The sequence below is a fragment of the Passer domesticus genome, chromosome 3 (assembly GCF_036417665.1).
Source record: "Passer domesticus isolate bPasDom1 chromosome 3, bPasDom1.hap1, whole genome shotgun sequence".
NCBI lineage: Eukaryota > Metazoa > Chordata > Aves > Passeriformes > Passeridae > Passer > Passer domesticus.
The window spans coordinates 36,631,448-36,647,455 of NC_087476.1; the positions used below are offsets into that span (position 1 = coordinate 36,631,448).

The 16,008-nt window shown below is 38.1% G+C and overlaps 1 protein-coding gene across 2 annotated transcripts in view; it reads right to left on the reverse strand.

Moving 5' to 3' along the window:
- Positions 1-16,008, reverse strand: part of RNGTT (RNA guanylyltransferase and 5'-phosphatase) — a 170,244-nt gene that overhangs the window by 30,872 nt on the left and 123,364 nt on the right. For both annotated transcript variants that reach the window (XM_064412633.1, XM_064412634.1), the window contains exon 14: positions 3,004-3,070. In XM_064412633.1, coding sequence (XP_064268703.1) covers positions 3,004-3,070 — 67 coding nt within the window. The remainder of the gene's footprint in view (positions 1-3,003; positions 3,071-16,008) is intronic.

The following is a 16,008-nucleotide window of genomic DNA, read 5'->3' on the forward strand; positions in this document are numbered from 1 at the left end:
AAGACCTGGTAACATTCCTACTTGTCCAACTGAAAGTGCACTAAAATGCACTGGAAGTACTGCTGTCTAATAATGGTCCACTTTGAGTAATAAATCTACACTGGCAGAAGACTGCAGTGGTTTGGGGCATTCCTTAATGCACACATTTGGCAAAAAATGCTGTATCTAAATAGAATACATAATACTTGGGATGTTTGCAAATGAACATGAGTGGGTAATTTATATAACAAGAGGGACCAATCTATCACACAATGTGTAAAAGCATACTTAAACTAAAAGGTTATAGATTCTGCCTTATATATATTCAAGGGCCATATGTAGTTCACTGATCTTTTAACTGATAGGATCATTAGCAACAGCATATTAAACACCTGAAGAGGTGCTGGGGGAAGAATGAAAGAAACCTGTATCAACATTTATGAAAGACCACTGTACATCTCTGGAGTACATAAACTTTTTTTTTTGCACCACCAACTCTCAGTGTGAATTATTACTCCCTTTTTCTTTTTTTGGTGTTGAAGATCTCTATAAACTTGTGGCACCATCACTCTACACCAGTTCCTCTTGTTGCCATGCAGCAAAAATCAATCTAGAATCTCAAGCAATCAGAGAGGAGCTACAATTTCAAAAGCTTTTTGTCTTTGTTAACTACATGCCATTTCCCAGTTGAAGGTAATAATAATGCACACCAATCAGCTCACCACTGCAGCATTGCTTTTAGCACCAGAAGCAAAGCAAAGCAACGGTGTGCAAGCATGCACCCATATATATATATGTATATATATCCCTATAGCTCCAAAAATAAGTTATATTTTACAGAGTAAATCTTGTGGAATTCACTTATTCAAACTTATCATTGTAATCTCCAGTAATTAAATGGAAAATAGGCTTTGTTTTTCGAATGCAGCAACTGAAATTTATTTTATTATTATGCCTATTCTGTGGCAAATGCAACATTTAGGATGAGACTACACCAGTGATATATTACCAGAAAGTCCAGTATTAACTTACTCAAATTAACTGTACATCAAGTACCATGCATGGTACCACGTATAAAGAACTACAGACTCAACAGAAAACCCTATTGTGCCTGTATCTTCAACACTATGCCATCACCTACTCTAAAAAAAAACAACAATAGAAATACAGAAGGGTAGGTAAAACAAAAAAATCAATTGGAGATACAGGTAGGATTTCGGGAGCAATTAAATAGAATAAGTTCCTGTGGTCTGGAGGACGCAAGATTGGGTAATGCGGAGGGGAAGATAAAGATCTGGAATAGAGAATGGCTGCTCATCACTTCTCTTGAGATAAGGGCTAGGTTGAACCAAAAAGAATAATTTGGCAATAGATTTAAAAGATGTAAAATAATACCTTAACTCACAATGACAATATGGCTTTGTATGTTGAAAATTTAGTGGAAAATCCCTCAAGCACACTGAGGGAGGGAAGTCCAAGTGAGTCTATTAAGCAACAGGATGCAGACACCACTTCCAGCAGAGAAGAGGCTGCATGCAAATTGCAGGAAGCTATCTGCATGCTTTGTCTTTATCCTGTTAGTGCCCTCTTTCCTCAGCATTTGCAAGTGGCCTGTCACTCAGTCCTGCAGCTGGATCCTGTACTGCATCTCTGCCTCGTGAGCAGAAGGGTCTCTCCCTGACCCAAAGTATTAGGAGGGGCAGCACTGCTGACTGCAAGCAGCAGAAAACAAATGGGGTATTCACCTCTTCTCTTTCACTTCTACCCAGGGGACTTAAACGCTTCCCAGTCATGGGGAAAACCTCCCATTTTGCTACTTCATATTCTTATAAGTGGATGGAGCAGGCAGAAACTGAGCCTCTTTTAGAACAGGAGAACAGTTAACTTCTGTAAAGCTTTTAAAGAAGCACTGGTCTGAAGAGGTATCAACAAAAGTATACAAGAAGAATTTGTTTTTGAGGAAACTTCTAGCAAGCTGTTTCATGCAAGTAACATTTTAATTGTTTGGTTATTAGCCAAACTGAATAATACACATGTAGGAACTGGGGAGATGAGTAAAAGGAAAATAGGAAGATGAAAAGCATGCATTTCTTATTTTAAAATAATTTTAATACAGTATGAAAGTTTAAGTTATAAAATGTATTTGCTAGATACAGCTTGGGAATACTGTTTAGTAACATAATTAGGGATGGCAGAGGAACACATCTGAGTTTTAGAAATTAGGTTTCATTTTGATGTAAAACAAAAACAAAGTTTTTAAAATTCTGAAGCACAAGCATATGCACATGATGGAGGGAACAATGCAGCCCAGAGTGCAGAATATGTAATAATTACAGGTATCATCGAGGACATGGGAACACTTCAGCATTCTAAAACAGATACCACATTTCCACATTGCAGTGTAATGGCTGACATGCTAATGCCTCCCTCTCTTTGTTCTAATGAAAATATCAATGACACTCATCAGAATCAGTCCATATATACTTGTAAAACATTTTTGTTTGCAAGTGACATGGCAATAACTAATTAGCAACTGGCAATTCAAAACATGAAGCTATTATAGTTCCACTGAAGAAAAAGAAACAATAAGTCATAAATGGCAAATTATTTTCCAGCAATTGTTTGAGTCTTTCATAATATATCTAATAATACTGGGAAAACAATCTGTGTTTTTTACTGCAGAGTCTTTCCTGTCAAGGATCACTTAAAGAACTACAGGGCTTCAAAAGTAGCTTTGCTTTGAAATGTCTCTGACAAGAAAACCTTCTGGTAATTAAACCGTAGTCAAAATTAATCAAAAGGTGATTGGAAATACTAAACTTCTTTGACAAGTTAAGAGTGCAGATGAAACCAAAAGCAAATCCAGAATATGGTAAACATAACCAAAGCAGCACTGTTTCCCATTTTTTTTTCCTGAAACTATATTGATAACTTGAAGTCCTGAAGTTCTCTAAATCATACAGAAGTGAAGTAATTTAAATAGCCCTCTCCCCACACCCCCTGCCCCCAGCTTATTAATCATACCTTAATTTGTGCAAAAGGTCTGTCAAAGTTTCCAACATAAAGAAGACCAACATTCTGGGTGAGTAGCCTAAAAAATGAAAAGAATCTTTTAAGATATCACTTTACATTCATAAGTTTTTTCTGCATCTGCAGTAATTGTCACCAAACCCTAGCAGGGCACCAATCTTCATCATGATAGAAGAGCTACCCTTGCAAATCTGGTTACACAATTCTGTGTGAGCTACTATAAAAAAGGAAAATGCACATTAAAGAGGGGTGCACACCAGTAATGCGTCTTTATGTTGCAAGCAGGTCTTCAACAAAATAATTTCATAGGCTTCTTTGTGATGAATGCCACTGAGTAACATGGAAGAATGGCAGGTATGTGCCTTTTCTATTTATTAGAGACCATTAGGGACAAAAAGATAGCAAGAGAAAAGAATCATAAATACACATTCAGAGAAGCAAGCCTAAGACTTAAAACAGGGCACATAAAAGTAGGCACAATAATACAAAATTATATCACTACAAGCAGAGAAACACTAGAGAATCTCTGTAATATTGCCTAATGGTTTGCTAAATAAACAGATACAGCTTGTGCATACTGTTCTTTCAAGTCTTAATAAAGTTGTTGCATACTTTACACCACCAAGGATCCAGACGGACAGTGGATAAGTTGTCTCAAATGCCTGTTCATACTTCTGGAAAAGAGTTTGATTTCTGCAGATACTATGCAAGTCAACGCGATCAGTACATAAATTCCACCTTCCAGAGGAGCATTAGGGCACTGCTGTTACAAACAGGCTGACAAGAACATCAGTGGCCAGCAAAAAGGGCAGGAAAGCAGTGTTCTGTACTGACTGCATAATTACAATGTTCCTCTTGCTAAGCAAGGGCCCAGCAATCATTCCCTCCATTTCAGAGCCTCATAAGCATTGCACTGAAATACAGGTTCTTCATAGTAATGAGAACTTTTTTGATTACAAAGCCTGGAAATAGTTTCTGTTTTGATTATAAGGGACATTGAAAACCCATCATACTCCTCAGTAGCTCCAAATTTTCATTGTTTGCCATTTTATTTTTTTTTCAATTTTACATTCCATTCCCTCTAGCAATAAGGTCTCATGCACGAATTAAATTAAATAGCCAGAAATAAGTGCAAATGTAGACCTCACTCAGCTTAAGCAATGACATTGAGGTGTCTCTTTCTTACATTATTAAGCATATATAAATATATATACATATATATACACACACACTTATAATTCATACTGAGATTTTTTTTTTAAGTAACTAAGGCCACCTGTCATTTTCAACTAATTTCTCACCATTGCCAGGCCTGTTTTTATAAACAAAAGAAAACAGAAACTTAGATAGCAGTGAATAATTTTGGGCCTACAGAATGTACATACCTTAGTAGGATCTTTATTCTTCCCAGTTCTGACAACAATATGATATATATGACCTTAAACTTGTTCACCAAGAGTGGGAATTGGTGGAACTCAGCAAAATTATAAAGTCAAAACATTCACACACATGAAACAGTTAGATAAGAAAAGGCATTGATCTATCACTCTTCAAATACCTAATTTCCATAATTAGATATGGTACATAAAAATTTCCAGTGCACTGACAGAAATACCCAAAAAAAGAAAAGATCAGTAAGGATAGGACCACATCAGCCACAGTACAGGCAGGCAAGTGGATTCCTCCCTGTCCCTATCAGTATGCCAGTCTCCATCAGGAAGACTTGTATTGTTAGGCAATGGTTTAGCAATGGTATATATAAGTCAGGATAAGCATATTGAGCTCATTTTCAGCCACAGTAAATCAAATTTATTCAAAATTCAGGTGTCTGGAACTGGAGAATCCAGTATATTGAGCTAACTTTCTCCTAGAGCGATATAGTGAAATCAGAAAATATTTAATGGTTTTCTAAATGGAAAGAAATATATGGGAAGTAATCAGCAAAGAAGGTTTTAAGAGGTTACAAAAAGAATTCAAGGTAGGACATCATATTGCAGAGAGAGGCACCTTAAAGCATCAAAGTATTCTTACAAAGAACTGCACATAACTATCATAAGACAGAAAAGATAGCCCACTAGCTGTTTTTCTAGTAAGGGACCATAAAAAAGAGAAGACATTCAGTGTGATAATTCCCATGTGGTTATTCACATTTTCTTTACCAGATAAAAATGTAGGACTATTAAAAATTGAAGTCTTTAGTATTGCTTTAGTTAGAAGTAACAAACATCCAGGAAACCTTAAGACTGGTCTTTCCAGGAGACTGCCCAGCTGTCTACACAGTTTTAAGATGCTGTCGCTGATGTATGCTCCAAATGAACTGCAAGACTTGGCTTCCTTAATAAGATTTATACTGACACAGTACAAGCTGATTACTATTCATTCATCTTTCACTGCCTCTGCTAAAAAGTAATTTACTTATAACTTTTTAGTTGTACTCACATGGCACTTCAAAAAACAATGTTAATGCAATGTTAGGAAAATGTTTAGGGAACAGAGTTATTTGTAGCTCTCCCTTCTTTAAATAAGAGGTTACATTCTGTATTTCTCTAGTTTACACATTCCTACTGAGTTCTGTAGTTCAAAATTGTATCACCAACATGTAATCAGTTTCCATTTAAGAACTCAAGAAGGTTGAAACAAGCACCCCAATATGATCATAATTTAATGTTCTGAAATATCCATGGTTTATGTCCCTAAATGGTCTGAGCAATTAAAAAAATACCAAATCTCATCACTAGTCTAAGCTCTTTGGGTCTTTCTTATAAGCATAATCTCTGTATTTCAGAGGCAGAGCTCACACACAAGAGCCTGGAGAGGCAAGCTGGCTGTGACAGGAGTCACCGCCGAGGCTCGGAGAAAGCCAAGCTAGTGCAAGAATGTTACTATCTCCTCAGCAGCCACCAGTGGCAGAACCAAAAAGCCATGTGCCATTGAGGAGAGGGGCGAGAGAGAGGAGTATGTGCCAAACTTCATCTCATCTGGAGAAACTCATCACAACCAACCTCTAAATAACACTTAGATGTACCTCCCACCAGTCAGAAAGTTCAAACTATGCATAGCTGGTTCTGGAGTTTTTCACCACAATACCAGGGTGTACTTTTAAGTATCTAAAATTAACTTTCTATTATAAACATCAGTGTATCTAAATCGATACAGATATTCTCTCCTAATACTCTCAGCTAACTACCCTTTGCTTCTATAGGCTTCTCAATGGTAATCAGGGTTGACATGTAAGCACTTATATGCCAAAGCTGTCTTTTAAATGTCACTCTATTTCTTATGTAGTTTAACAGCTGCACAGTTCTGCTCTTGAAACACTATCAGCAGTACTCAACACCAAACTCTGATAAAAGTTGGACATCACTTGTAATTTGCCAAAATCGATACCAGGCGATGAAACAGTGATGACAGTTCCACAGCACAATTATTAGCTTTGAATGTCACTTCAAATAACTACCTTAAAATTATGAGAAACAATCATCAAAAATATGAATGCTTACTGGCACTTCAACACATATTCATTTTTCTTTAAGAATATGTAGCAATATACAAAGTTGTCTAGCCTACAGACTGTCATATTTTATTTGGAGTCTCTTCCATTCAATACATTATCCATACAATTCCCATTTTTTTCTGTACACTGAAGGAACGAAACATGACTCCAAGAAACAGTAGTTCTTTAAGATGTGCTGCCCATATGTTACACAACACTCCATGCTTTCCTCTCCTATACACTCAAGTGAGCACACCTCTAACCCAATATGCCTGTTAGGGCTGCAGAATTATATTTCAATGCAAACTACATAAAAACCCCCAAACTGTCAGGACAAACCATTTCAGAGATTTGACAATATAAAATCAAGGTCTTAAAGGCCCTTCCAGTACACAGAAAATGCTGCTAAACAGTTATCACTAAATTTCCCTAGATTTGGTCTTTTCTGGGATATAAACGCACACAATGTTTTCAAAATCCAAGCTGCAGGAGCCAGGTACTGCTGTTTGTGGGGGAAGTTGACCACAAGAGTAGGCATGGTCAGGCCACGTGATCCAAAAAGTGTGGTGGCAACAGTGATGATGGCTAATGCAAATAAACACAGGACAGGACTAAGAACTTGGGTAAAAAAGAAACTTGGAGTAAGACACTGTTGGGACGGCAGGGGATGTAGAACACAAGGGATGAGAAAGGTATAAAGGAGTGAAAAATCAGCCCTGTGGGATGGAAAGCACTGGGGTAGAGCCCTGGGCTGGAGACCACAGGATTAGAGAATGGGAGCAGCATAAACTGATTTATCACAGAGTTCATCCTCCCTGAGCATAGCTGACCTTGTCTAGGGGCTGGGACATTCCCAGTACAATTGCCTCTTTCCTATTGCCTTTGGCCATGGGAAGCAGAGACACCTGTGGCTGTGGACTATATGAGGGCAGCATGTTTCAAAGAAGCCTGATCATTTCCTCTTCCCAAACACAGTCTGTTCCTGCTAACTTACTAATACATGATGACTTACATGATACTTAATACATGACACTTACTAATACAAGATGAAGGTGAATTACCCTTTCATAATTACCTAAAGGGGGAGGAAAATAACGAAACTGGAGAGGAACTTTTTACAAGGGTCTGTCGTGATAGGACATCAGGAAATGGCTTTAAACTGAAACAAGGCAGGTTTAGATTAGGTATTAGCAAGAAATTCTTTCCTACGGGAATGGTGAGACACTGGAATAGGTTGCTCAGAGAAGCAATCCATTCCTAGAAGTGTTCAAAACTAGGGTGGAAAGGGTTTTGAGCCACCTGGTCTAGTGGGTGGTGTCCCTACACATGGCAGGGGGTTAGAACTTGATGATCTTGAAGGTTCCTTTCAACCCAAACCATTCTGTGATTTCAAGATAATACTGACAAAAATTCAGGCACTGCTCACCAAGCCACCAATGCTCTAGCCACTAAGTAGTATTTTGTGAAGGCAGAAAAGCAGGTGCCAAAGAGTTCCTTCATATCTTTTTGGGAGATGTACCTTGAGGACACCACTACAGCTTGATTTGTACCCCAAATGCCCACCCCTTCAGACTCAAAATCTGCCTTGAAAATTCACTCAGGTTATCAAACAGGACCACCCAAACTAGAACCGAACACATTAACTTCTGAGGGGTTCATACACAAATCAGTTGTGAGCTTCCCTCTAGGCTACCAAGTGCTGCGGCGCAGATCATGGAAGAAGGCTTCCAGAAAGGAGGAGAGTATAAGGAGCACATGCTTCCATAAAGGAGCAGAGAAATAAAGGTGCAGGGAGGAGCCAGGAGCCGCTAGCTCTCACAGGAGCAAGTTACTGCAGATTAGCTGAACGCGGTAATTTGCTCCTGTGCGAGGCAGCAGCTCCTGCGCTTGCTCTGGTGGGTGCAAGACTGGTGACACACTGTGCAGGGACACAGACAGACCTGCAGCTCTAGCCAAGGGCACAGGGGTCAGATAGGCTTGGAAAGCAGGGAGTATGGAGTGAAAAACAGTGTGTGCAGCAAGAGAGCTGAAAAGAAGTAATTGGCACTGGAAAGGTGGAATGCATAGAAGGAAAGTGATGACCAGTGAACAAGCATATGGCTTGGTGTGCCTGGTTTCTCAGGAATAAAGCTGCCCTGCAGCAGGCAGTGGTAGGCACAGAGCTGCCCACAGCAATGCTTCAGTTACTCACTAGCCCTGGAAAACAAGAACATTCAACCTCTTCCTTACATTTCAACAAAAGCGCTCACAAAATCCCAGAACTGATAGCAATTTATCAAATAATGTCTTGCAGTATTTTATTAGGCAATCGTAAAATTTAACTTGACAAACATTATGTTTAAAGAGTAGTTCATTGCTCCACATAAGTCAAGTAGTTTGATACTTTATTTCTGTTTGTGCTTGATGGTTGCCTGTTTCACCAATCACTGGAGCACCTGACCCTGGATGAGTTTCATTCTAGGTAAGTTTGTGTTTGTTTTCAGGAGCATGGTAAATGCTATAGCGTGCCACCAAAGCTTCATTTGACATAATAATACTTCACTGTTGTTTTTTATAGCCACAAATGTATTTGAGGACATGCAAAACTAGAGAAACTTCCAAAATTCATCTTGATACTGTGCATCTTGATACTGTCTGTCTCTGCTTGTAATGGCAGCATGGGTGGAATTGACTGCTTTCTGCAAAGGAGAAGCTTCTGCTGTGGTCTGTTCTCTTATCTGAAAGAACTCTCTCCAGATCAGACAGGTTTTCTTCTGGTTTATATGAACAGTGGATTAATACCTGAAACATCCTTGGTGTCTGCCTGGAGGGATCTCGCTCTATCAGAAATTATTAAAGAGGATTTCCACTGATGAGATGATGAGATAAAGAGATTAAAATGCATTGATTACTTCCACTCTACAGTCAGCAGCAGCAAAAAGCAGCTACACTGGTGCTGGGAACTGATATAACAACTTCATCCTTCATATGCTGTGGGCAGATTTGCACTCAGCACAGAGGTTGGTAGTGAAAAGATTTCAATCCTGAGAAGATGTGTGCCAAGACCGGAATAGTTGTGAAGCAAAATGGAAAGAAAAAAATATCCTGACATTCAGATGGGTTATTGACCTTCCTGCACATCTGCATCTTTATTGCTGAGACCACCTCAGTGTACACAGCCATAGTTGATTAAGGAAAAAAATGCAATATACCCTGTTTTGAATATAAATTGGAAAGTCAGAATAAAATTTTAGAAAAAAACTCTGTGACCACATTCACAATCTAAACTCCCATATTTAAAATAGCTGTATAATGGGGATTAATATTAGTTACAAATGTTTTATGTTAAATTTTAAAATGCATCTTCTGTGTGATAAATATATACAAATACTATACTGATATGCTCTGTATGTGCTTTTAACTGTCTCTGAAAGTAACTGTGGATGCATTTGCACATTCTGGGCAGACATGACTGTTAGAAGTCCTGAACACAGATGAACAGCCCTGACAACAGAAGTGACAACTTTGTAAGTTAAGTAACTGTATTTTCAAACGCTGCTTGAATGTTCTTCATGGGTAGCTTTGAGGATAAAGGTACCTTTCACACATAATGTTATAAATTTTGTATTCAATTGTACAAAGAAATTATTCCACTATGTCATTATTGCACATGATGACCCGAGCACAAATACAGCAGAAAGGACACCATAATCATGTGATGAAGTTGATGTCTTTTACAAATACAATAAATATTTTGCCTTTATCCTGTGCTCACTTAAACTTGGAGGGGAAACTGCACTGTGCTGCAATATAATAACCATAGAAAGAGAAACAGCTTCCCAAATAGTTTCTTGAAGAATCACTTGAATTCTACTACAGTGACATTCCAATTATATTTGGCTTCTTCCTTATGATAATCATTTCCTATTGGTTTAAAGCTCTAATATGTATTATCTAGGAATATAAAAACAAGAAGAAAATCAGAAAATAATAATCAGAGAATTATGAAAAATGATGTTAGGGTCAAAAGCATTAACTTCTTATATTTAATTTTTTAAGATCATTATTTCATTAATGTAACTCACTGACTATTGTAAGAGTAACATAGTGAAAATACTGCACTAGGTATTTTAAATATATAAATATTTTTTAAAATATTGAAAACTAAATATTTAAGACCAGCAATATTTTAAAATATATCAAAGGATCCAATACAAGTTCTGAAAAAGGCTAATAACAGTGCTTGTAAATTTAAATTGGCATGCATATATGGTCTGCAAGGAACATGCATTTCATCTTTTTCTGGAGGTAGAGTCGAGAACTTGACAGTTCCACAGAAGCCTTGCATACAGAACAAGGACAATGGCAGCACACACAGGCTTCACAGGTGAGACAGAAGAGCTGTCTCCTGCTTTCCACAGTGCATTCACAAACCACCTGTCTGGGCTATGAAAATATTTTAACAGAAATTGTTACTCATCAGTCAAGCAAGAAAACTTTTTGTGGACAAATATAAGCTATTCTAGTATAATCATCATGCTAAGGAGTAGGCAAATAGACTGTATACCTGATTTAGGACATTCTTCTTCAAATAAGAGCACAAACTCAAGAAAGTTATGAGGGAACTGAAAGAGATATTATGCACTGCCACTTACAAAGTAGAAATGCAAAAATCTCTGGGTTAGAACATGAGGGGGTAAATGGTTGGGAAGGAATACATTAAAGTGCAAAAAAAGAAACCATAAAGAATTTTATGATGCTAAATTAATCTCTGCAAGAAACAACCCTGCAGAAATGTAAGTAAGCCTCTTTCATTCCATGAATTCTGAATTTGCAGAGCAGTCCAAGCCAAGTTAACAGTGACTGCAATTAACATAAAAGTGTATACCAAACAATATTCCCAGGGGAAAACGCAGTGGGTAGCACAAACTACAGACTGGAATTTAACACCCTGAGCCCTCCCACAACAGTACTACAATAGCATGTGCCATTTGTCATATTAATAAGCATGGTGCTTTCAAGCACATGCAACTCAGGCAACAATATCAATGCTATGTGCTAATTGCCCTCCGAGCTCTTATGTGTGGTACTTGAAAGGCTTCACTGCACTACCTCACTCCCCACAGTAAATCACTACCTGTCACTGACTGTTGATAATGGGAATCTTGGCAGTAACTGATCCCTGAAAGACATACTTCCATTGAACAATGTCGCCACTGTCATATACCAAATGAAATAAAAATTACATTTAAAGGGCTTGAGACTGCAAACTGACCTCATATCTGAGGTAATGGTGATTCTAGACCATCAAAAAGAATAAACTGATGAATATGAAGGTTTACCTTCAATTAGGAGGGTTGAATTTGCGCCAATTTTTGAAAAACTGTTTGGCTGTGGTGGGGGATATTTTGGTGGGGGGGGGGGGGGGATGGGAGTATTTGTACACAAATACTTTCCTAGAGTCAGGGAGATTTTTTTCAAGGCATATCTGTGCACTTATAAATAAAACCACAATATCAGATGTTTCCAAACAGCACTTCTTTTGTTTGCTGCATTTATGTCTAGTGCTGATAATATTTTAATCTTTGTCCAAAGCATGTTTGGCTTTGTTTTACAGGCAAATAACATAAAGAAGCATTTTGACTACATTTACATATAACCTATCCATAAAAAAACAGAAAGGAAAACTAAGTAGAAACAAAAAGTACCTATTAAATAATCATGCCCATTCCTCCACCAATGGAATATTACTCCCTGTAGTATAATGAGCAATTTGGCCAGGCTGGCCATAAATTATCTGGAAAATGAGGCTGCTTGCCTTTTCCTTTGGGAGGTTATTACGTAGTTCAAGAGATTTCACTATTAGAATCTATTTCTGATCATAAACATCAATTTTTCTTTCTGAATACCATCCCTTTCATCTCCCTGAAATATAGGACAGGAGTTAGGAACTATTCCCAATTTGCTGAAAGAGCTGCCTGACACTGGCTGTGATGCAACTCTGCCCAGATTTATCCATGTATCACAAAGCAAGAGCACTCACACAGCTCTGCAGTGGCCTCACTGGAACACCATAAATCCACATTCTAGTCTATGACCCCAGAGGGTCCTTTAACCTTGGCCATCTTTTAAAATATAATAGACACCACAATAAAGCAAATTCAACTACCAGAATTAAGCCAATTATTGATACCACAATGTAAAGCTTTGTATCACAAGACTTCAATAAAATACGAAGTCTCATTACAATTTTGAAGTCCAAACAAAGTAATTTTCACTGTTTCAAGAACTACTTAAGAAAAATCAATTTCTAACAACAGGTAAGATATAGAAGAAATAAATGTGGTAATGAAAAAAAATCTCAAGCATAGCCAAAGTAGAAAACTGGTAAAAAAAAAATCATGTGGAAATACAGGATCATGTGAAAACACAGGAAACAGCCAAGAAAGATAGGGAGACTGAAGAGGTTGAAAAGGTAGTGCATCTGTTTGTACCCACTAAAGAAAATAAAGGCATTTAGTCAGGAACATGGGGTTTTTTAGTCGCCAAAATAAAATCCCTGCAGAAAAGGGAGGTACTAAAAGGAAAGCTCTGGAGTTATATTGATAATCAAGATTAAATAATCACCAAATTCTGACATTTTTTAATATAGAGTGCCTGAATTTTAAAAAATCCAAGTCAATCCTACACACAGAAATAGGATATTTTCTGCAAACTTCCCAGAGCCCTACCCTCTAGCACAGCATTGTTCAGCACACCTACCTTGGCCACGCATGGCAGTGCTACTTAGGAGGTTGCACATCCCCTGCACTCACACTGTGGCTGCATCTGCCTCTCTTTTGATCATTTTAATGAAAGAGTGCTTGAAAAGTAGTGGGGGACGGAGAGGCAGCACACTGACATAATCGATTCAGACTGCCAAAAGGCATCTGTTACACTCTTATTCCATACTAATTTATTTTTAAAAGACCATAAAGCTAGGCAGTAAGTACTTTTATATGGAAGACACTTCTTACTGTTAAGGACCAAATCCTGATTGTGATTGGACAAGCAGAAAAAATGGTCAGTTTCCATCTTGGCAAATGTGACTACTCCATTTATATAACAGACTGATTAATATATTTATTAGTAATCACAAAAAGATATGGCTGCTGATGAAGCAAGTTATGAAGCAATAGCTAGCAACTTTAGCCAGATTACAAAGTCCATCACTTTGAAAGGAAGCTGATATTGTATTTAGTATCACTCATACCACCTCAGCATTACTTTCCTCTGAAGTGAACGATGTGTGCCCTTTTGTGTATGAACGAGGGAAAGGTACTTACACCATTTAACTAAGGGATGTATCATAATGTGAATGAGCCTGTCAACTAGAATTCTGTTATTTCATAACATGTAAAGGGTGACTTCAAAGCTCACTGAATTTTCTTTCGATGTGAAGTTTTGTCATTCCTTTGTTCTTGATCTTTCTAATGAAAAAAACAAAACAAAAACACCAAAAAAACCCAACAACAAAACCACACCAAAAAAACACCACAAAAAAACCCCTAACCCCCAGACTTTTGTCCTGCACAGCTATTCTTAATTGTAAGAACAGAGCTGGAAATTTGAACACTCCGCAATTGTAACAGGTTGTTACTATTGAAAAACCATGACAAAGAACTGGCAGGGAAGTTCTGATGGGGTGATCTCATCTGGCTATAATTTACCTCATTCTGCCCTTCATTTGGCAGCACAGATGCTCCAACAGTTTTCTGGTTTTCCCAGTGCCCTGCATGCCACACCAGTGGTAGCAAGATCTGGTACCCTGAGTAAAGCAGTATCCTTTCCAGAATGAAGGGCAAACCAAAGACTGACCAAGTGATCTGTATTTAATTCTCGTAATAAAAGAACAAGGAGTCATTGAATTAGTTCAATTGAGTGAGAATTCAAATATGATAAATATTTAAACACAAAGCACATAATTAAACTGGAACTCATAGATGCTGCTCTGGTGCACAGGAGAAACAGAGATTTGACAAGCATGTGCATAATAAAAACATGTAGAAGACTAAAACGTTTCCCTTAAAATAAAACCGAGAATACAAAATTTACCTGTTTATATTAACCAGAGATATATTCAGTATGAAAATTCCCATCTTCTTAAAGACCCTCCATGGGAAGAGCACCCTTAGCCATATGTATGCACACAGCCAGACCACTCCAACTGATTTCTTTTCCTTCCTGTTTTTCCACACCACTTTAATCATTTATTAAAAAGCAATATTTTATTAATTAATCATGCACAACCAGAAAAATGATTGAATTACAGTCTACAAACCATTCAGGTATGGGTTCATGGGGGACTATGCAGATTGCAATCCCAAGGTGACGCCTGTAATGAACAACGAATTGTCTGTTTGGAATATAGGATATGGACCCAGCTGCCACCCTATCCAGACCCAAGTGCCACCAGCAGAATGCTTGAACAGCCATCTGCTGCAAACAAACCTACCACCCAAAATAAGGTAGGAAGGCTGTCAGAGACCTCATGAACACTACTGAATGCTTCAAGCTCATTACTGAAACCTTTACGGATGGTGCAAGATCTAGTTCCTCTGTCAATTATAAAACTAAATCCCTCAGCATAGTCATACACAAACTTGTAAATGAAATTCCTTTACAGAAATTCTTCAGGTAGTAAGAGACATAAATGTAGTATTCCACATTCTGAAATATTAAGAAATGTAGCCTTCCTGGGTGTGACAAAATAAAGGACTATCTTGCAATATCAACTAACAACACTGTGATATTCATTATTGCATCAATAATCTACAAGACATGTGCAGGAAAGCTGCCCTGTGATTCTAGTGTGTTACCCTAAAAAAAAAAAAATTATAAATTTGTATGTTGACCCATAAGGCCCATAAGGCTCCTTTCTCTATAAGGGAAATCACTCCTCTGTATAAGAGTGTTCTGCTTCACCTCACAAGTGCCACATCCCCTTCCCCTTTATCCATTTCTCTATCTTTTCTTTATTTCTCACTCTAATGTTCAGCTGCCCCTTGGTTTTGATTTCTATAGACTTCTAAAGATGGCTATGTCCTCTCAATACATTCCACCCTTCTTTTACTTCTTACCCCAACTCCCATAATTAGAGGGGAAGTGTACTTTTATCAGAGCCACCAGGAGGGGAGTGGGAATGCACTGGGACGATGGAAGCTTGAACAATGATGCTAAGAGAAACTGAAGACAGATAGGATTAGGCACAGAACAACCCTTCTGAGATGCCTCTGCTCCACACACAGCTCCAAGGTTCACAGCTACTGTTCCAGTTTCTCCTGAGCAGCCTTGGTCTCCACTCCAGTTTAAACCTGAGGCAGCTACTAAACCCACACAGGCTCCCTCCTTCCCAGGCACTTGGCACATGGTCACATCTAAATTCATACCCTGAGAAGCCCTATGCAGCCAGACCCACCTCCCTGTGTGAGGAAGAGGACCAGGAAGCTCCATCTTAAGGAGCTGCTTCAATTTTTTGTCCAATACAA